This window comes from Ananas comosus, linkage group 6, assembly GCF_001540865.1.
Source record: "Ananas comosus cultivar F153 linkage group 6, ASM154086v1, whole genome shotgun sequence".
Classification (NCBI taxonomy): domain Eukaryota; kingdom Viridiplantae; phylum Streptophyta; class Magnoliopsida; order Poales; family Bromeliaceae; genus Ananas; species Ananas comosus.
Window position 1 is genome coordinate 5,415 of NC_033626.1, and position 20,983 is coordinate 26,397.

The following is a 20,983-nucleotide window of genomic DNA, read 5'->3' on the forward strand; positions in this document are numbered from 1 at the left end:
CATTAACTATTAGGCTTTTGATATTTCACCAATGAGATAATTAATTTTACTCCCAAAAAGTAACTTATATATAATATCTATTTTTAGATATTTGCTAACATTCCACACAAATGATGTGTATAAATTTCTTCAGTAAATTTAAAAAATATATATTTTTTATAAAATATTTATGCATCCAAATGTTATGGAAAGAAACATGAAGCACACTAACCCTGATAGCAAGTTGAAAAGTTTCCATTCATTAAGGTGCAGGCCCATTTAATAACGTTATATGATTGGGCTTTTTTTTGATGAGCTCAGAGAGCAGTCCCATTAAATCACATCCAACGCCTTATTAATACTGGGCCAGATTTAACTGCTTGCATGATTGGGCTGGGCATAGTATTTGCCCTTCCATCTAAGACGGTGTGATGGCGTATAACCCAACAACAACTCAGCCCAATCACCCGCTGTTTTTACTCGGCAAAAATGCATGAACACCCAATCAAGTATTGGCCATTTGTGTTATGGACCATTTAATTATTTTACTTTATATTGAGACCCCTTGACTTCTTTTTTTCCTTTTTTAAAGAATAAAATTCATCATGCATTTAAATTTTTTTGGCCAAAATCACTTGAACCCTAAACCCTAAAACCCTAAAACCCTAAAAACTCTAAAACCCTAAAACCCTAAACCCTAAACCCTAAATCATTTAGTTGCTCTACCTACTCCTTTTTATTTTTTACTTTCCAATCAAACCAAAAAAGGTTTGGTTTGGTTAGTTAATACCCGATTCAAATTGGACCGAATTACAACTTGGTTAATTTGACTTGTTTACATGTGTGGTTCAACTAATAAATTGGTGAACCAACCCGATTTTATTAGTAGTAGTTGGGTTCATCTTTATTTTATATTTTAATAATTAATTAGGAAAATGTATTAAGCTTTTTTTTAATTATCTATACCTTAAATTTAATTTTATGTAATATAATAAATAACATTAATTAGGATATAATTTTTTATTGTATATAATATAAAAAATAATAATTAAATAGTTGTTGTTGGGTTATAGGCCACAACACCTCCTCTTAGATAAGAGCGAATACTGTGGGTATAACCCAACCATGAAAAGCACTTAAACCTAGCCCAGTAATAATAAGGGGTTGAATTTGATTAAATAGGCCTCCACGTTGAGCCCATAAAAAATGCGCATGCATATAACATTATAACATGATTAAATGGGCCTAACATTAATGAATGGAACCTTTTCTAACTTGGGATCAGGGTTGGTGTGCTTTTAAGTTAACTAGTAAAATACCCGCGCGATGCTGCGGATCTAAAATATTTTTATAATAAATTTTATTTTTTAATATTTTTATATAATTTTATAACTCTAATTTTATTTTTTAATATTTTTTTTATACATCACTTTATTTTATAAAGATTTATATGAGAAACATTTGAGATAAATCTGTCAAAATAATTTTTAAAAAATCAATAGATAGAAGGGAAGTAAATTTGTAGAATAAATTGCTTAATAAAATTAATTAAAACAGACGCTATTGCAAACAATTCAGTTGTTGTATTAAAACAGTGCACGTTAATATCAATAATTAGGATAAATGTACTTTTTAATATTTTATTTTTTGTGTAGTATTTTAAATTTATTTATCGGGATCAATTTATTTATAAAAGTTTTAGGAGTAAAATTGTGCTTAATCCATCTATTCCAGAAACTCAAGCTAAAAATTTTTATTTACTTATATAAATTCTTATTAAATTTCTGTTAGCTACCGCGTTAAAACCTTTCGTTCCCGTACCCATCCTAAGATCGCTTAGGGAGTAGCTGCATCAGCAGTGGAAATTGGTGTTATACCACCACTCAGTTTGCGGAATAATTTTGCTCCACTTGCTGGGATGTTGGAAACACATACACCGTAGGTAGGTTTCAAGGCACCTATTAACTCGCTTCGTTTGGCCATCCGTTTCAGGATGATAAGCAGTGCTCATATTAAGTTGCGTGCCCATCAGCCAATGTAATTCCTTCAAGAAATGGCTAGTAAATAGCTTGCCTCTGTCGGAAACTATCCTTTTTGGGCAGCTGTGCAGTCTGTACACGGTATCCATAAATGCCTGAGCAATTTCCATCGCAGTAAAAGGATGCTTTAGAGGTATGAAATGAGCATACTTGATTAACCGATCCGCCACTACCAANTTATTTATAATTTCATTAGGTAATTTTTATGTCAAATAAGTTATTTTTATAAAGACTTAGTATGTTTCACGAGTTCTCTTGTTTCAAAAATTAATTAGGTGAAGAAAATAAGCTATTATATGCTAGACATTTCATCAATTCTTAGCTTTTAATCACGGTAAAATATTTTCTTTTGTTGATTATAAAAAATATTTAATGAAATTATAAATAAGAAATTTGACTTATGTTACACAATAAAAAAATAAAGAAATAAAAGTTTTGGTGAGTGTTCTCCATATTTAGCTATTTTTTATTACTCTAGCAAAAAAAAATTTGAAAATTCTCTTGAGTTTGCTCCAAATTTAACTATTTTTTATTGTGTAAGATAAAAACAAAAACAATTCCGAGCCTTAACAGAAAAACAAAAAAGGAAAAGGAAAAAAAATTTTAAAAAATAAGGCAAATTGCACTTGGCAAGTGAAACTTTCCATTTTGGGACTATTCACGAGATTTACTATTTCCGACTTTACCTTAAATGGAAAGTTCCGTAATTTTTACCAAAAAACGGAACGTTAATGCTTGGAGCTGGCCCCAATCCGGCCTGTTAAGGAAAATGGGTCTCATAACGGCCCACAACCTCAAAGGTCGGTAAGCTGTTTCAATAAAATGGGTCTTAACGAGCCGGCCCAAGCCCGGTCTGGTTCGTAAAAAATTTGCCATTTTGGGTGATCTTTCCATTTTAGGTAAGGTCGAAAATAGTAACTTTCGTGAATTAGCCCAAAATGGAAAGTTTCACTATTGGGGCCGAAATTATATGCTGGGTCATAAGTTTTTTTTAAAATTTGTTTAAAAATAAGCATAAGAATTGTCTATATTATAGCNAACAAATGAAGAAAATACATTATTAAGACTCGATGAATTAGATGGCTTGGATGAAATCAGACTCTCTGCTCAACAAAATTTAGAACTCTACCAAGCTCGAATGGTGAGAGCTTATAATAGTCTCACCCGCTTTCGTACCTTTGAGGTAGGCGAGCTGGTATTGGTCCTCCGACGACCCATCATAATTAATAGACATGCGGGAGGAAAATTCGATTCAAATTGGGAAGGGCCATATGCAATCGAGAAAGTGTATGAAGGAGGAGCATACCAACTAATTGATGCAAAAGGAGAAAGGCCAATGCCACCAATCAATGGGCGTTTCCTAAAGAAATACTATGCCTAAAAAAAAAAAAAAAAAAAAAAAAAAAAAAAAAAAAAAAAAAAAAAAAAAAAAAAAAGCGCCTCAACCAAAGAAATTTTTTTTAAAAGCAAACAAAAAAGAGCAAGTTACAACCTCATGTTCAGCTCGATAAAGTGAAAACGTTCCATTTTGGGGCTATGCACCAGAGTTACTATTTCCTCCTTTACCTTAATGGAAAGTTCAAAGGTCATTAAGCTGTTTCCAGAAAATGGGTCTTAACAGGCCGGCCCAAGGCCCGGTCCGGTTCGTCTAACACACCGTTTTCTCCATTTGCCATTTTGGGTAACCTTTCCATTTTAGGTAAAGTCGAAAATGAAAAGTTTCATTATTGGGGCCGGAAATATATGTTGGGTCATAAGTTTTTTTTAATTTTTTTAAAAACAAGTATAAGAATTGTCTATACTATAGCCTCATAACTCAAAAAAAGAAAAAAACAATTGAAAAGAAATAAAAAATCTTGCGAGCATTTTCCATATTATCTATTTTTTATTAATACAAATCAAAAAAAAAACCCCATGAGTTTTCTTCAAATTTATCTATTTATAATTGCTAAAAAAGGAAAAAAAGCGCCTCAACCAAAGAGTTAAAAAAAAAAAAAGCAAAAAAAAAGAGAGCAAGTTACAGCCTCATACTAAGCTCAGCAAAGTGAAAACTTTTCATTTTGGAGCTATGCACGAGAGTTACTATTCCCGACTTTACCTTAAATGGAAAGTTCCGTAATTTGTACCAACAGCTGGGCCCAATCTGGCCCATTAAGGGAAATGGGTCTTAAAACGGCCCATAAGTTCAAAGGTCATTAAACTGCTGTTTCCAGAAAATGGGTCTTAACGGGCCGGCCTAAGGCCCGGTCCGGTTCATCTAACATACCGTTTTCTGCTTTTGCCATTTTGGGTAAGCTTTCCATTTTAGGTAAAGTCGAAAATAGTAACTCTCGTGAATTTTCCCAAAATGGAAAGTTTCACTATCTGGGCCAGAAAAATATACTGGGTCATAAATTTCTTACCTGTTTTTGCTTTTTTTAAAAATGCAAGGAAATTTCTTTTTAGGGGAGCAATATCAAAATGGGAAGATTCACCGCATTTTTTTTGTTTTTTCTCTTTAATCAGATTGTAAATAATAAAAAAGAGTGAAGTGTTAAAATTTTGATATTATATTTTTACTCTAACGGTGTATTTAAATTTGATCCAAGTATCTTTTTGGTAGGATTTAATAGTTTTTCCTTCTGCCTTTTATTGATTGGGACATTAGAAAATAATGAAAATTAGACGGTACTTTAAAAATTTTAAATTTCAAATATTTATTTGAAAATTTTCACACTTTATTTCACATGTTTAATAGAATATGCCCTAAAACTAATTTTATTTTGGGAATTTGATGTTCCACTTGTAGAATATATTGACATAAGCGGGGCAAATTAGGGCCGCAAGTGAAACTTTCCATTTTGGGGCTATTAACGAGATTTATTATTTCCCACTTTACCTAAAATGGAAAGCCTCTAGGATTTTACCAAAACAGGAAAGTCGATCGGAGCTAGCCCATTTGTTACTGGGCTCAACGTGTGGGCCCATTTACTTAGATCCGGCTCTGGAGTATTTCCCCTTCCATCTAAGAGAAATGTGTGATGGCCCGTCACCCAACAACCTATTTTAGTCCATATCCATTTTTTCTTTTTCCTAGGTAAATTTGCATGAAGCCTCCCTCAAGTATTGGTCATTTTTTAAATAGATCTTTTAATTATTTTTCTTTTTATTGAGACCCCTCTACTTATTTTTTCTTTTTTTAATATTATATTATGATATATTTAAATTTATTTGACCTCGTAAAAAAAAAGTTAAAAGGATCTTAGTCAAAAACAAAACAAAAAAAAAAATCAAAGTTGAGGGAGTGTACTACATTATAATATACAAAGTATACTGTACAGTACACTAATATATACGTAGTATAGTATAACTTATACAAGTATACGGGTAAATGGGCCTAGGAACGGCTGACGCATGGAGTGAGATGGGCTTCTATTAGTATTATATTTGGTCTTAATAGGCCGAAATTTCCTAATGGGCCGGGGTAAGGACCTGCGCGGGTTGGGCTATTTTCCATTTTCGGTAAAATGGTGGGACTTTCCTTTTTAGGTAAAGTCGGATATAGTAAGTCTCGTTAATGGCCCTAAAATGGAAAGTTTTACTTTCAAGCTTAATATTATGCTGTAATCTGCTCTTTTTTTTTCTTTTTAATTCTCTTGTCAAGGCATTTTTTTTTAAGCAATCAAAAACAAATAAATTTGGAGAAATCTCATGGGATTTTTTTTTTAAAGTTGTTGTAATTAAAAATATAAAATGTGGAGAACACTTCCCACAATCTTTATTTTTTATTCTTTTTTGAGGTAAGAGGCTATTACATAGATAACACAATTTATGATTAAACTTGTAAATTTTATGTAATTAATTTATGCTCTTAATAGATCTTAGTGATCCTTTCTGAGTATCTTTCTAATAAATCATTTACTTGCATTGCCTACTCCTTTTTATTTTTTACTTTCTAATCAACCCAAAAAAGGCTTGGTTTGGTTAGTTAATACCCGATTCAAATTGGACCGAATTACAACTTGCTTAATTTGATTTGTTCATATGTGTGGTTCAACTAATAAATTGGTGAAACAACCCAATTTTATTAGTAGTAGTTGGGTTCATCTTTATTTTATATTTCAATAATTAATTAGAAAAATGTATTAAGCTTTTTTTTAATTATCTACACCTTAAATTTAATTTTATGTAATATGATAAATAACATCAATTAGGATATAATTTTTTATTGTATATAATATAAAAAATAATAATTAAATAGTTGTTGTTGGGTTATGGGCCACAACACCTCCTCTTAGATAAGAGCGAATACTGTGGGTCCAGCCCAACCATGAAAAGCAGTTTTGATTAAATAGGCCTCCACGTTGAGCCCACAAAAAATGACCATGCATATAACATGATTAAATGGGCCTCAACATTAATGACTGGAACCTTTTCTAACTTGCGATCAGAGATGGTGTGCTTTAAAGTTAATTTTTGGGAGCAAAATTAATTACCTCTTAGGCGAAATGTAGTCTCATTATGAATTTTAAGACCATTTAAAGAGAAAAAAAGCCAAATTATTTATAATTTCATTAGGTAATTTTTATGTCAAATAAGTTATTTTTATAAAGACTTAGTATGTTTCACGAGTTCTCTTGTTTCAAGAATTAATTAGGTGGAGAAAATAAGCTATTTTATGCTAGACAATTGCACAGTGAAACTTTCCATTTTGGGACTATTCACGAGAGTGACTATTTCCGACTTTACCTTAAATGGAAAGTTCCGTAATTTTTACCAAAAAAAGGAACGTTAATGCTTGGAACTGGGCCCAATCCGGCCTATTAAGGAAAATGGGTCTCATAACGGCCCACAACGTCAAAGGTCGGTAAGCTGATTCAATAAAATGGGCTTAACGAGCCGGCCCAAGCCCGGTCCGGTTCGTCTAAAGCACCGATTCGCCTTTTATCATTTTGGGTGATCATTCCATTTTAGGTAAAGTCAAAAAAACTAACTCTCGTGAATTAGCCCAAAATGGAAAGTTTCAGTATTGGGGCCGAAAATATATGCTGGGTCATAGTTTTTTTTTTTATTATTATTTTTTTAAATAAGCATAAGAATGGTCTATATTATAGCCACTTAACTCAAAAAAAGAAAAAAGAAAAAAAATAAAATATCTTGTGAGCATTCTCCATATGACGGATATATTAAAATTAATAACTAATTTTAAATATTTTGAGTCGGTGCTTTGAATTAACATCCGAGTATTGCTGATGCTTCCTCCAAATACTGGCAGGCATATATGAATTTCGTGCATTCGCAGAAGAAAATATGGAAGGCATTTAATTCGCTTAGAGATGTTGAAATTTGTAGGAATCAATATCAAATTTCCTCATTGATCAAAGAACCACTAACTAGCAACATGTTACCATTTTGGAGTAACTGCATGTCTGATTCATCCTAGCAAGTCAAGCATTACATAAGATTACATCAGCCAATACTAAGTAATTAGAAGACCCAAACATACGATTACATCAGCCAATACTGAGTAATTAGAAGACCCAACAATTAGATGATAAAGAGAGAGCGAGAGGAACCCTCGGGGGAATTATTCGAGAGAGAAAAGGGTGGTAGTTGAATTTCGTGAAAACTCTTCCATTTTTGCTATACTAAGCCTCAAAATGACACGCTTATCTCGAGTTGACAACGGTGGTTTCCGGAAGGGCAGAAATGTGCATTAGAGGACGATGAGACTTTAATAAGATGTGAGATCCAGCAATCATCTGGTCCTTTAACCTAGCGAGTACCTTCCTCACCTCGGTCGCCAATTTGATCACAAAATCATCTTCATGACCTGCAAAGCATTCTGTCACCTATTATTATCTTAAACAAAAAAAGTAAAATTAAGACCAAATACTGTAAAAGCATGTTGGCAACCCCTTCAATATATTGTTTTTTATCCGTCACAACCTAACATCGTGTGTGGTTCAAGAAAATTTCACTTTATGAGCATCTGATAACTTTATGGACAAAAATGTTGAGCTTGGGGCAAAACATGACAGAGTTTAGTCAAAAAGAAATAAGGTGTTGGTTGACGGCTAGAGGGGAAAGAAAATAAGATTTTATTTGAGAAGACTGCAGAACTTCGTACCTATGTCGAACATAGCTTTCTCTAGCAAGAACAAGTATTCCCTATTGTTGCCGCAAGGGCCAGTTGCTGTAGCAATTTGCCTATATCATCAAGGGAAGCACAATCAGGGAAAGAAATAAAAAAAATCAGAAGGACAAATAAAAAAAATTCTAATATAGACATTAATTATAATAAAAAAAATATATTGGATGCACTTTACCATGCCATTTCACCTAGAGAAGCAGGACCAAGATAGTACTTGTTCACACTCCTATCAGGAGTAGAGATGAAACTGTGGGAATTACGAGCAAAATTAGTTTACCATCACACAATTCTAAGAAGGGGTTAATGCAAATATGAAAAGTAACAGGTTCTTACGCAACAACTCCTGTAACAGTCGGGCTTTCTATATCTTCTTCCGTGTAAAAATCCACTGATGTCTTCTTGTCATATTCACATTCTCTTCTCTCCAAATACTGAATGTTAAATAAAAGACTAAACTATCGCAAAATTTCAAATATCATAGCATACTCAACTTTCTCAAAAGGGCCAATAGAAAGCTTACCTGCATTGCTGCTTTTTCCTTTTCTAGTCCACCTTTAACACAATATGCAGCTCCCCACTGAGATATATATAATATATATACACACACACATTAGATTCAATCATTCCAGTAAGAAAGAATATTGCAAATGTGAAAAGGAACCAAGATTACAACCTGAAGCAGATCTGAAATATGATCTAGCAAATGCAACCAACATGAACCTTATACAGGTCTAGGGTATTCATAATTAGGAAAAATCAACCAAAGTACTTGCAAAGCAGTACACGATTATTTAGAACTATACCGAGCAAGTTTCTACGTAACTAATGAAGCTGCAAATAGAATATCGAATTTCTGCCCCCCAACTCTTTAAAAGGTGAGGTTGTATAAAAGAATATCTATCAAAGTGGTAGTAGAGTCCGCATATAAACTCTAGAGAATCTAGAGAAGAAGAATGAGACAACATCATGAAACAACATCTAATTCATTGCAACCTAATGTAGGATTTGCAAGATATGCTGCAATATGCTGAATAGTATTAAAGCATGGGACTCGCATCTACTTACACAGATTGCTCCTTTCTTTGCCTCCAAAGTGCACGTTCTAGCTGGATGCTCAGGTGTTCCTCTGTGGTCTATGCATGCTGTAGAGACCGAAAGAGAAAACAGGAAAAGAAAGCAGAAAAAAAACGAGGGAAAAACAACTAGAATTAGCATCTCGCTATGAGAAAGAGTTTATAATTTCTTATAATCCTTTTGACAAGTAGAATCCTACCAAGATCAAAGGAACGCCTGTAATCCTTGATGAAACCTATTATTTTCTCATCAAAGTCAAACCCTGGGTTCCAGACCAGCGATCCATAACCAAAGACCCACAGAACCATCGTTTTCTCACCTAAAAGATTAAAAGGACAAAAATTTTTTTAACAGAAGATACATAACTTAAAAATGGGTCATTTTCAATCAACTTACAAATAATTTACAAGCTGATTAGTCATTTTATGATAGCCTCTATCTAATTCGCAAATGACATTAAAAAAAAAAAAAAATCTCTAAAACGATACAGCGAGGATGCTGCCAATCAAAAATTGGAAGAATTTTTCAGTGGACTGCAGTTTCTCTGTTATGCAAAGAGGGAGAAGAGCATACAAAAATTTCAGATGACCAAATTGCGGAGTGATGACATAGCATACGAACGAAAGAAAGGTCTATTTGAACTTTGGCAGAAGACGATTCTCACAGTTCATATATATATATATAAAGTGACTCTGCGAAGAAAACTCCTAAATCAAGGCCATTTTAATAGCATCTTTTATATGGTGAATTGCTAACCCATCAAATAGAAAGAACAATCCAGAGCATAAAACAGCAATTAGAATAATAAGAAATGAGCAAAACATATCAAATGGTATATAGCAACTCACAATAGTAAGAAGAGAAGATCTCCGGTCGATACAAAAATGGGGGTGGAGAGTCGAAAGTCAAATGAAGTCGATAAAGAGGGAGAGAGAGAGAGAGCGAGGGTGAGGATTGCAGGCGTATCTAGGGTTGTATTATTTTTTTTTTTCCTTCTTTCCACAAACCCTAGATCTCTCTCTCAATTGGCTCTCCAAGCTCTCTCTCTCTTTCCCCTGGTTCTCTCTCTCTCTTTTCTCGGTATTCGGCTGTTGGGTTCTGTTTGGAGGGGGGGACAGAGGAGAGGTGGCGAGGTTGTATTTATAGCGAGCGGAGATCCGCAACGAAGTATGCCCTGTCACGGAGTGTCACCACACGTATGGACAGGAGTCATGTGCCATCACATGCATGCTTAACATCGTCTGAATTTTGCCAATTAGTCCTGTCAAATACAGAATCTGCCGATTAGGACCGAGCGATTGGTGAACCAGCATCCAACAGAATGGATACTAATTAACCAGCTTTTATTTGGTAAGTAAAGCGACGCCAGTAAAATCCGCAGATAAGATTCAAAAAATATAATAATGATAGTGAAATTTAATAAATTTATGAGTCAATATCGAAATAAATTCTACTAATAATATCAATCATTCATTTAGATTGGCATTATTAAGTCCAGTTAAAAATTAGTTAATACTCGAATTTGCACATATTTTTACAAGCACAAGAATACTCTAAACTTTAAAAAATATTTAATGAAATAATATATTGATAGAAGGACAATTTAAAAAATTATTACAAATATTTAAAGAATCCCTATCACCAATTCTATGCGTGGACCACGGGATTACAAGAACGGAGACCACTCGTCATAATCCGGGCTATTTCACGGCATATTCTCTCTCTCTTTCAAAATATTCTTTGTTTATGTCAATTCTCCCACCCGGTGCCGTAGTACTCAAGTCACGTGACTTTCCTTTTCCTTCAGCAATTCCGGGACGTGTGAACCGACGGTAGAGATGTTGTCAAAAACGGACCATGTCCCGATACGTTGAACCTAACAACTTCGTACGTCCCCACAAATTTCGGCCGCGAAACTGCGGACTTTTGAGATCACGCCAACTGCCGGGCTACGAGTTGTTAACGAAAGGCGTCCGGATTCATTGTATCGTGTTTGAGGGATGCCGTGGGCGAGTTATGCATGTATGGATGGTAGTAAACGCATGCGTTAGCTCGAGGTCGAGGCGACCATCGATATTTGAAGTGTCGAGTTCTTGCCCCTGTTTCGTTGGCCTATATTTAGCACAGTCATAACGATGAATAATGTTAATAAATAAAATGAATAACTATATATTTTTAAAATAGAAATGACAAACATAATTCATTGAATATGGTTAAAATTAATCTGTATATGATGACCAAATTTATTAAATTCATGTATCACAAAAAAGAGATTTTTTCTTAATGATAACATGTAAATATTGTTATCTAATTTTTACTGGTTGTCATAAAAGAAATAAGTGCATTAAATAAAAAAGAACACGTTGAAGAACTTCAGAGTACGCGAATATTCCGCAACGAGCAAGAAAAAACACTTTATTCTTGTATGTCTCGTATTTCAGACGTAGGTTAAATCCATCCTTATATAAACCATGCCAGATTAATTTGTCACCAAAAGGCCACGGCATCTCATGATCAGGTCCGAATTTTTAGCTATTACATTTAAGAGAATCGACTATCGGGGATGGGAGCGGTCTATATATTGGGCGTCTATTGTCGCATCGGTCTCAACATGCATGAGCAGAAACTCTGTGAGGACCCTTCTACACAAGATACTAGGACGAGGAATTTGATGTTTCTTATTTTAATTAGTGCTTGTACTTTCGAAAATTAAACTATTTTACATTCATGTGAAAAATTAATAAAGCGTTTACGCAGGTGAGGCAGTGAGAGTATCTGCTGGAAACCAATAGTTCGACTTCAGAAACAGAAAAAAGAAAAAAGAAAAAAGAAAAAAATAACAGGTAAAATTGCGTAAGAGGCAGAAACTACACTCTGGCAACTTCAAATACTATTTAACGAGAATTTACATTAGTCATATCTGCTGAAAACGCCACGCCAAAAACATCGGTTAGTTAGTTCTTTTTTTTCTGCACATGTCGGAAAACCCAAAACAAAGCCGCCAAACTTACAAAGTGATCGAACTTCGCACATACACGATCAAAGTCCAAAATTGTTTGTACCTTCCCTTCTTCGCCAAGTTTATTGGGGAAAAAAAAAAAGCACAGCAAGCAGCGGCTCTTGGCAGAAGCAGAATCAATTCTAGATTAGACCCAGGTTCCACTGAGCAGTGGCTTGGTGGCTGCTGCCTCTCCGAACATCTGCAGCAGATCCGAGCAGTCGGCGTCAGCCTCGCACTCCGTCTTCAGCTCCAATCCCAACTCCTCTTCGATATCGTCCGACGCTGATATCAGTAAAAGCTCGCAGCCCTCGTAGTTTAAGAAGTCCGGTGGGTCGGCGGGTATGAAGCGCTTCCCCCCGAACTGCCCTTGCAGGCGCGCCGGGAATGCGGCCTTCCGCTTGGTCTGCAGACCCCTGAAGCCGCCGCCGATGTCGCTGCCGTCGCCGCGGCCGACTTCGGGATTCTTGATCTGGATGAGGAAGGAGGCCTCGCGCTCGACGTTGAAGGACTCCTGCGGCTCGCCCTCGCTGCCGGAAGGGGGCAATTCGAGCTTGTAGATGAGGTGGGTGTGCTCCTGCCGACCCTGCCTCCCCGACGGGACGTGGCGTAGGATGCGATACACGCCCTCCGCCAGCGCCCTCGCAGGCGGTCTGTGGCGGCGGCCCCGCGTCGCGGTATCGTATTCCTCTGTGAATTTATATCGGTTCAGCAAGCAAGTCAGCAACATAGAAATGAAAATAAGAGCAGTTATGTAGGTAGGCAGGTAGCTATTGCGGACCCCCTTTAAGAGCTGTTTTGATGTCGTCAACGTTAGTGGTGACAAGCTCCACGAAGCCCCAGAAGGGGCGGCTTCTCTCGCTCGGATTAGGTAACCTCTTCTTCCCCATGACTATCAAACGCAGCAGCGGTTGCTTCTCTATGTCCACCTCCTTCAAAAGTATAAATATATATCTATGTAAAAGAGATATTACATTATAGAAAGAAAAGAAGAATAATAGTACCGAGTATATATCCTGCTGCACCACCCAAGAAGTAAAAAGCAGAACAGAAATGCTTCAGCGAATCACAGTGATTATATATACCTCCGTGCCGCGGCCGCCTTCGACGGTGTCGTTGTTTCGACCGCCTTCCTTACTCTGGCCTTTCTTCCGACCTTCTTTGCCAGGCTCGGATGCCTGCTTCTCCTCCACGGGTTGCTTTCCGCTGCCTTCCTTAATACTCCGGCCTTTCTTCCGACCTTCCTTGCCAGACTCGGATGCCTGCTTCTCCTCCACGGGTTGCTTTCCGGATTGCGGGCGAAGGACGATGTAGATGCGCTGCACGTCATCAGGACCCTGAGCTTCCTCCTTGTTAACCTTGGGCCTATAGAAGAAGAATATCTCCCCCTTTTCCTTATTAACATGAATATGTCAAACTAACCCATGTTAGAGCGGATCATCACTTGTAATTGCATAGGTATTATAGAGTCAGACAGAAAATATCGCATGTAATCTATTTGAAAACTGTGCTAGTTGTTCTGCGGATTCTTCTAGCTACCGAACAGAGGAGGAGAGAGGAAAATTAAACTAAAAATAATTTAAATTGATTGAATTACCAAACTCTCTACGTTGGGTTCCGGTCTCGTCTTTACCTCCTCGCCTGGACCCATGTTTATTGATTTTGATGGTCAAGTTTAAGTTTTTACTCTTTACCGCTCCTATCTACGATCCTGCAAATGGGTAAAAAGAACCGAAGTAAGAAACCAAAAGACTTGTGTTCCACTCTGCTTGTGTCACCTTTTATAGACACGGTGCAAATTTTATAGACACTGTGCAAAAGAGAAGAGGAGTGGATAGGTATCATTATTCATGCACAGGGAGAGTAGAGTGTTGTTCCTTGATCTTCCGGTGTTGTCCAGACGTGTCCTCGTGCATGTGGAATGAAGACTGCACGTGGCACTGCAAGTGAAGAGTCGAGAAGTGCACGAAAGCTGGAAAGGATGGACCCCACCAGATCAGCGGCGAGGTTAAAAACAATGTTAGGAATACACCCAGAGATATGTTCAGAAATAGAATATACACGTAACTTAAATCTCTCAAAAAAATAAAAATAAAAAAATACACCAACTTTTATGTGTACATTATCTTGTAAAAACTCTTGTTATGATTTTCTGCCTTCGAATAGGATACAGGTATAAGGTATTTCTTAGGATATAAACACATAAATTAAACATCGAAGAGCATACCTGTATATCCATAAATATAAATACATGGCGAGAAGCATACGTGCCAATATGTGTAAAACGTAGTATCCGGATTTAATGGTCAAGAACAAGAACAAGCACGGACACGAACCAGAAAACAGCATAGTTTCTTCGAGAAGGTTATATTCTCGCACATTAACTCCAATCACAGATCCCCAAGCCATTAAGCTAGGAAGCCACAAATTGTAAATTCATGCAAAAAGATGAGAAGAGATTATAATAATTGTAGGGAAACGCAGCTTTCTTAATCCTCCAAGTATATGTTGCAGAGATGAAAGGGCTAAATACATAGACGTCCAACTCCCTCCCTCCAAGCTGCAATTTCAACCGCCAACTCTAGCTTATATATTTCCGGTTGCAGTTCCGGCAGTTTAATACGGTGGAAAAGGCTCGCCAAAACGTATGTCATGGCAATTAGAAAGTTCCTTTTTTGACCGAATCATGTGTTCCGAATTAATATTTTGCACCAAAAACGCACGATGGGAAAAAATGGTCCATGTTATAATCTGTCACCTTTCCAACAGCTCCCAAAAAAACCAAAAAACAAAAACAAAACATGGCGTGTACAAAAACCGGACATTTAATAACAAGTTTCTCTTTTTCCTTATTAACTTTGGCACGAGGAAAATAACCACATGCCCAAAGCGATACGATGATCATCACCAGCTTCTTTGGGGAGCAGAGGGTAGCTGTTGAACAGCAGCTAGTGGGTTCATCTGGATCGAGAAAGCAAGCCCCCAGGCATCAACCAACGCTTTTCTCAGAGATAATAGTTGTCTCGATGCTATCCTGTGATACATACCAGGAGACGAGTCTCATTGTTAGAAGCTAAATATGCCATTTATGCAACAAATAATGATGGTATTGCTACAAGAATCACAAAGAAAGCATGCAATCACGATGCGGTTTCCCTGAATCTAGGTGGTAAACTTTACGATGAATGAAGGAAAGTTAGAGCAGCAGCAATACTGAAGGTCTCCTTATTTTGGGGTTTACCACAACCGTACTCACTTGAAACTGGACCCTGATTTCAGCGAGACATCCAGGGTCCTAATTTTAATAATTCTATTTAAACAGTTTGCCCCCTTCTAAAGGGAAAATGTCATGTCAGCATCATAATCGCAATCAAGATCTAAGTACTGACATGTCTGATAAGGCATCTTTGCTCAGATCAAATTTATAGTCAACCCTTTCTTCACAACTGCGATGTGTTTATTTAGCTCAGCACACGCGAGCAATGGTAGACTAAGGGAATCTCACCTCTTCAATACAGTTCCTCGCTTTCGAAGAATATAGTAAGTCGAAAAGATCAATGAGACAATGAGCAGCAACTTTGCACCCGGAAGCACCAGCTGCACTTTTCCAAATTTAATCCGCACCGTCCGAAACCACCAAAAGCAAGGGTCAATCCGTTGGACGGACGGATGAAGGGATTTTAGACCTGCTTTTAACTTATCCCCACTTGATAAGAAGTGTGGTTGGATGGTCTTGGAATATTCTTCGACCTTTGAGGCATTTGTGGCTGATGAAGGATGACTCTCCTTTGTTGCTTGTTTTTCTGCCGAACCTGCAGGAGATCTATGGTTTGCAGTATATTGCAATGAGTGCAATCTCCTCAGTAAGTCCTACAGAACAAAAATTAAGCAAAACATTATGAATACAATTACAGCATAATTACTTTCCAATCTGCTAAAATTTAAAAGGAGCTCAACTTATGCAACATGCTAGTGGATCTTATCATATAAGGCACCTCATCTTCAAAACAGCCAGTTTTCTGAAGTGCTCCAAATGAATGAATAAGTGGCTTGTATTATAAAATGCACGGCCTAAAAGTGCTCCAAATGAATGAATAAGTGGCTTGTATTATAAAATGCTCGGCCTAAATACCCACTTGAGTTGGGCAAGTATTACAGAAAAATATGGCCTAGAAAAAGGTCCTCTCCACAATAGGAACCTGCATGAAGCAAGTTACCCAAACAGTGCATGAAGATCATTACATAAAGTCTTCTGAATAGAGTAATGATCTTCTTCTATGCCAACACATTACCTTTCCCCTTCTATCTGAAATAACATGAACACATAATTAAATTCGCCAGAGACGTAACAATCTATGTTTTTGTCCTGAATTCAGCTTAAAAGCTCTGAATTTGCATGTGCTTGTCAATTTACTCTCTGTGGACCTGCCCTACTTTTAACCTAGCTACTAAAAAGCTGCAGCTACCTTTGCAGAGCATTGCAAAAAGCATAATCATCAGTCCCCATATATGCATGATCTGGGCTGAGACAGCTAATTCATCAGCACTGAGGAGCTAACGTAATATATCATTCCAAAAGTTTCAATGATGTTTAATATTCATATATTCTCATCAGATGTACTTGCTAAGAATCATACGAAGTCTACTAGATGAAAAAATCAACAATAATGGCCTCAAGGTATTCTCGACATTAACTGAACGCCAGTTTGCTCAAGACAGCAGAGAGGTATTATACATAAAACAAATTGACAATAAATAGTGATATTACTCACCATTCTCATGAAATGTATTTACATTCACAGGTAAAAACAATATAGGTTGAGTGATGAATAATCGCTGAATTGCAAATTGGGAAAGATGTTGCGCATATTGAGACATTAGGAGCATCAACTTTTGGAGGTCCTTTCATAGTTGAAAGTGTTTATGATAATTGAACATAGAGAGATACTAGGAGCATATGGATGGGCTTTACGATGGTTGATCATTCACTAATAAACAACACAAATGTACTCTTAGTTTTCTTTTTCCTTTCTGATTGAAAATGTATGCTAGTTGAATATGAAAAGAACAATATAAAGGGCCAAAGGTCATGCGACCTTCCAAAAGATATGAAAAGACAATAGCAATTACAACAGATGATAAAGGAAACATAAGTTAAACCTGACGTTCTTCTTCACGCAATTTCACTCCCTCTGTCCAAGATATAGCAAGTTCAGTCTCATGTAAGACTGTCCCAAGGAATGTTATGGTGTAAAGCTCTGCCACATCCAAATAATCTTCAGCAGACAGTACACACTGTCGTATGCAGCGACAGTCTTCTTCTCCTTCTGTCAAAATATAAATGCCATCGTTTGTACATTCCCACTTAGCAAGGTAATCCTCAAAGACTGCGCCAAGATTGGATGTAAACCCTTCTGTTATTTGCATGCTAGCCCTATCAAAACTTCGCAATATTACTATTTTCTGAATATAAGGTTATCAAGAAACGAAAGCCTACAGACAATAGATTGGCAAATCATTTCAGTAGCTAGAACCATAAAGGCATGCCCTAAAATTGTACGTTTTACAGTACCCTGTTAGGAAAACTTGAACAGGTATAGCAGCCACTGAACCATAAACCTCTTTAAGCTCCACAAATAGTTGTGATATCCTGCAACATTTTCCTCTGCGTAGTGAGCATTCAATAATTGAAACATTCACCTAAAATAGAGATTTGGAAGTTCTCAGAGTAGTATACAAGTAAACCATAATAATTGTGAAGAAAAGAGAAGGACAATAACATGAGCTGTTTATTTACACCTAATTCATATTTATAAAGTTGTTCACAAACTGGTCGAATAACCAACAAATAGCATTTGGAAACTTCCATCTTCTTCTGCCTGTTTTTAACAAGAGTAACCAGACTAGGTCCAATATCCTAGTATGCTTCAAAGTCCCTTTATTTGATGTGCTTTGGGTAACATCATACACTTCACTAATGCATGCTTTTCTTGGTCTCTGCCATCCTACGCATGCTTGAACCCCTTTTTCTGGTTAAATGTTTTGTAGTTTCCTATTAAGCATCTACATAGCACTCGTGGAACATCAATACCGACCAACCTTTAGCGTGTTATTCATTCAACGTACAAAATACTGCCCATATTACGTAACCCCCTCTCCTCACCTCACACCTCCACCCTACCTGCAATCCAACTTTTGTCTATTTCTCAATTGCCCTCTGCTCCTCTCCTGTTTGCTTTTAACTAGACAAATGAGATGTAGATACACTCAGTAGATCCAGAAAATATTCCCCCTCCCCTCCCCTCCCCTCCCCTCCTTAATTAAGTGAAAGGAAAAGAATAAGATACCTCCCTAGTTCCTTCAGTGACTGTATAAGTACCATACCAGCAGCTTCGACCATTTCAACCAATTGAATATCATCCACAATATGTTCTAATTGAGAAGTCCGAATATTCCGAACAATGGAAGAAGCCAGGGCTGCTGCCTCCTCAAACATGTTGCCAACTAGATGGCTGGAACACAAAACAGTATAACAATAAAGACACATTTTCAGTCGTAGAATTTCAATTTACCGTTTAAGCAACTTGAAATAAAAACTTGGAAAGATCAAATATAAGAACTATAAAATCACGCAGCAAGTTATATCTGGACAGAGAATGAACGGCGCGCAGAAATTGAATAGAAAACTACAATTATCCGAGATATGTGATAACTAACAAATTTAAGCATGGAGATCATCCGGAAAATCTCTACTGCCCAGATAAACAATATTTCACAATTAAAAAAAAAAAAATGGGGAAGAGCAAAATTAAAAGCAAAGCAGAAGTTTTCCGAGTGAAGAAATAGTAGATATGATCCGTAATTACCGCTCGGCATCGTCGATTTGCTTCCAGATATCGTATTCGCCTCCGTGGGTCTCGGCAGAAGAAGGTCTATATGCAGGATCGATCTGCATCGAGTTCAACAAACAAGAGCAAATATGAACTGGAACAGATTGGAGCAAGCGAGCTAGAGAATTTGTAAATTTGTTCTTCGCCTTTTCCCTGTTCCGCTCCCTTCCCCCTCAAACCCCCGGAACCAACGAGAACGAAAGCAAAGTGAGACACTGCTCGCTACACACACCTCTCTCTCTAACGGATGATGGATGAATAATTGAGGGCCTCGGGCTCGGAACCTCGGCCTTTGACGGACGGAGTGGAGAAAAGAGAAGGAAAAGCGGCGAGGAAGAGGATGGGCCGCGGAGGGTTTGTTGGTGGGGATTTTCCGAGCAGTTCTGTTCGTCCCCGGGTTCGAACTTGAATTAACACACAACTGCACCAACTTATAGGTGTACATCCAAAAAAAAAAATTATTCAAAAGAGGTGTAGGTTCTATGCTATTAATTTTAAAATTTCTTAGAATTTAAATAAAATTTAATAAAAATAAAAAAATTAATGTCACCAGTAAACTTTTATTCATTTTGAAATAACACAGGGGTAAGATATACATCCGTCTTTGAGATGTACTTGTAGCATTGCTCCGGTTATTATGTTAATTTTTTTATTGATTGTAAATAACAATCAAATTTAAATTTAATTTTAAATATACATTTAAATGTTAATTTTATTTAATTTAAAATTTTTATTTTATCTTAAATTCTTAGTTGAAATCTAATAATATAATTTAGATTTAAATTTATGAAATTTTTAATTAAAATTAAAATTTGAGTTTAAATCGTGGCATAAATTTAATTTTGAATATCAAACTTAAATGAATAATTTAAAATTTTAAATAAGGTGGATTAATTAAATTTTAAATTTGAACTGAAGGTGAATTAAAATTTTAATATTCTTATTTCAAACACATAACTAAATTTTAGATTTGTCAGGATTTAAACTCAAATTTNATATAAAAATATTCTTTGTATATATAAAAAAATTAATTATATAATTATTACTAAGAGTAACTTTTTAAATTTGAGATAAAATGTGACGGATAGTTTCTAACAAAATATGACAGATGAATTTAACTTTTTAAAATTTTAAGATTTTATTGTAAAAAAATTGGGGAAAAATAAATTTAACTTTCCTGGTAATAAATAAATAAACTAACTAGTCCAAAAAAGGCCTATCAATTACATATATTTGGCCCGGATAAAAGCCCATTTATTGAGTCCAGTAAGCAATAGATTCGGTCACACATTGGGCCGGTCTATATTTTTTATGGGTTTGTTCGAAGCCGTTGGTTTGGGAATCTGGTCACCTCCAGTGAGCTCACCTCCCCTGTCTTATCATCTATTTTTCCGTAAAGCAATTCTTTTCGTGGAGTTTCCATCCGAAAACTGCAGGTTAGGTTTACGCGGAGGTTAGCGCCTTAGCGGTGCGCTGGGATCGAGAGCGACACAGCGACACATTTGATAAATACACGAGACCCAAAATAGTCATTTTAATTTTTTTTTAAAATCTTCACAAATAGTTTGTGAATTTATATCATCATTTATTTTATAATTTTGTTCAATTTCTATTAGTATATATGATTTAAAAAATTCTTTTTATATATACTTGCTGAGCCCAGCGGCGAACCGCACCATCGGCGGGCTTGCCGCCGCCTCGCTGCCGGCCGCGACGACGCACTGCACCGTGCTGGCCGACTGCCTGACCACCAGGAAGGCCATCTTCCTGCCCACCGCCCGGATGGCCTGCGCCGCCCCGCGGATCAGCACCGTCCGACCGGCCTTCCCGGCGTCGAGGGCGCCCACGTGGGTCCACTCCCGGCAGGTAA

The 20,983-nt window shown here is 36.6% G+C and overlaps 3 protein-coding genes across 6 annotated transcripts; all 3 read right to left on the reverse strand.

The window, feature by feature from the left end:
• On the reverse strand, positions 7,343 to 10,349 carry LOC109711237 (gamma-glutamylcyclotransferase 2-1-like). Its single transcript, XM_020234182.1, has 8 exons — positions 10,074 to 10,349; positions 9,425 to 9,544; positions 9,217 to 9,293; positions 8,672 to 8,728; positions 8,485 to 8,582; positions 8,327 to 8,398; positions 8,128 to 8,207; positions 7,343 to 7,830 (listed from the first exon to the last, which is right to left on the reverse strand). The coding sequence occupies exons 2-8, from the start codon at positions 9,531 to 9,533 to the stop codon at positions 7,667 to 7,669; spliced, it is 657 nt and encodes a 218-aa protein (XP_020089771.1). The 5' UTR covers positions 9,534 to 9,544; positions 10,074 to 10,349; the 3' UTR covers positions 7,343 to 7,666.
• Positions 11,969 to 14,558, reverse strand: LOC109711876. 3 transcript variants are annotated; one of them, XM_020235217.1, is made up of 4 exons: positions 13,857 to 14,558; positions 13,309 to 13,617; positions 13,005 to 13,155; positions 11,969 to 12,913 (listed from the first exon to the last, which is right to left on the reverse strand). In XM_020235217.1, the coding sequence occupies exons 1-4, from the start codon at positions 13,872 to 13,874 to the stop codon at positions 12,372 to 12,374; spliced, it is 1,020 nt and encodes a 339-aa protein (XP_020090806.1). In that variant the 5' UTR covers positions 13,875 to 14,558; the 3' UTR covers positions 11,969 to 12,371. The 3 variants fall into 3 exon arrangements, with proteins under 3 accessions (XP_020090806.1, XP_020090804.1, XP_020090803.1); XM_020235215.1 differs by having other exon boundaries at positions 13,309 to 13,611; positions 13,821 to 14,558; XM_020235214.1 differs by having other exon boundaries at positions 13,821 to 14,558.
• LOC109711875 (protein APEM9-like) lies at positions 14,949 to 19,481 on the reverse strand. Of its 2 annotated transcripts, none has more exons than XM_020235213.1 (6): positions 19,090 to 19,481; positions 18,571 to 18,735; positions 17,796 to 17,873; positions 17,384 to 17,651; positions 15,729 to 16,093; positions 14,949 to 15,257 (listed from the first exon to the last, which is right to left on the reverse strand). In XM_020235213.1, the coding sequence occupies exons 1-6, from the start codon at positions 19,176 to 19,178 to the stop codon at positions 15,128 to 15,130; spliced, it is 1,095 nt and encodes a 364-aa protein (XP_020090802.1). In that variant the 5' UTR covers positions 19,179 to 19,481; the 3' UTR covers positions 14,949 to 15,127. The 2 variants fall into 2 exon arrangements, with proteins under 2 accessions (XP_020090802.1, XP_020090801.1); XM_020235212.1 differs by having other exon boundaries at positions 17,384 to 17,657.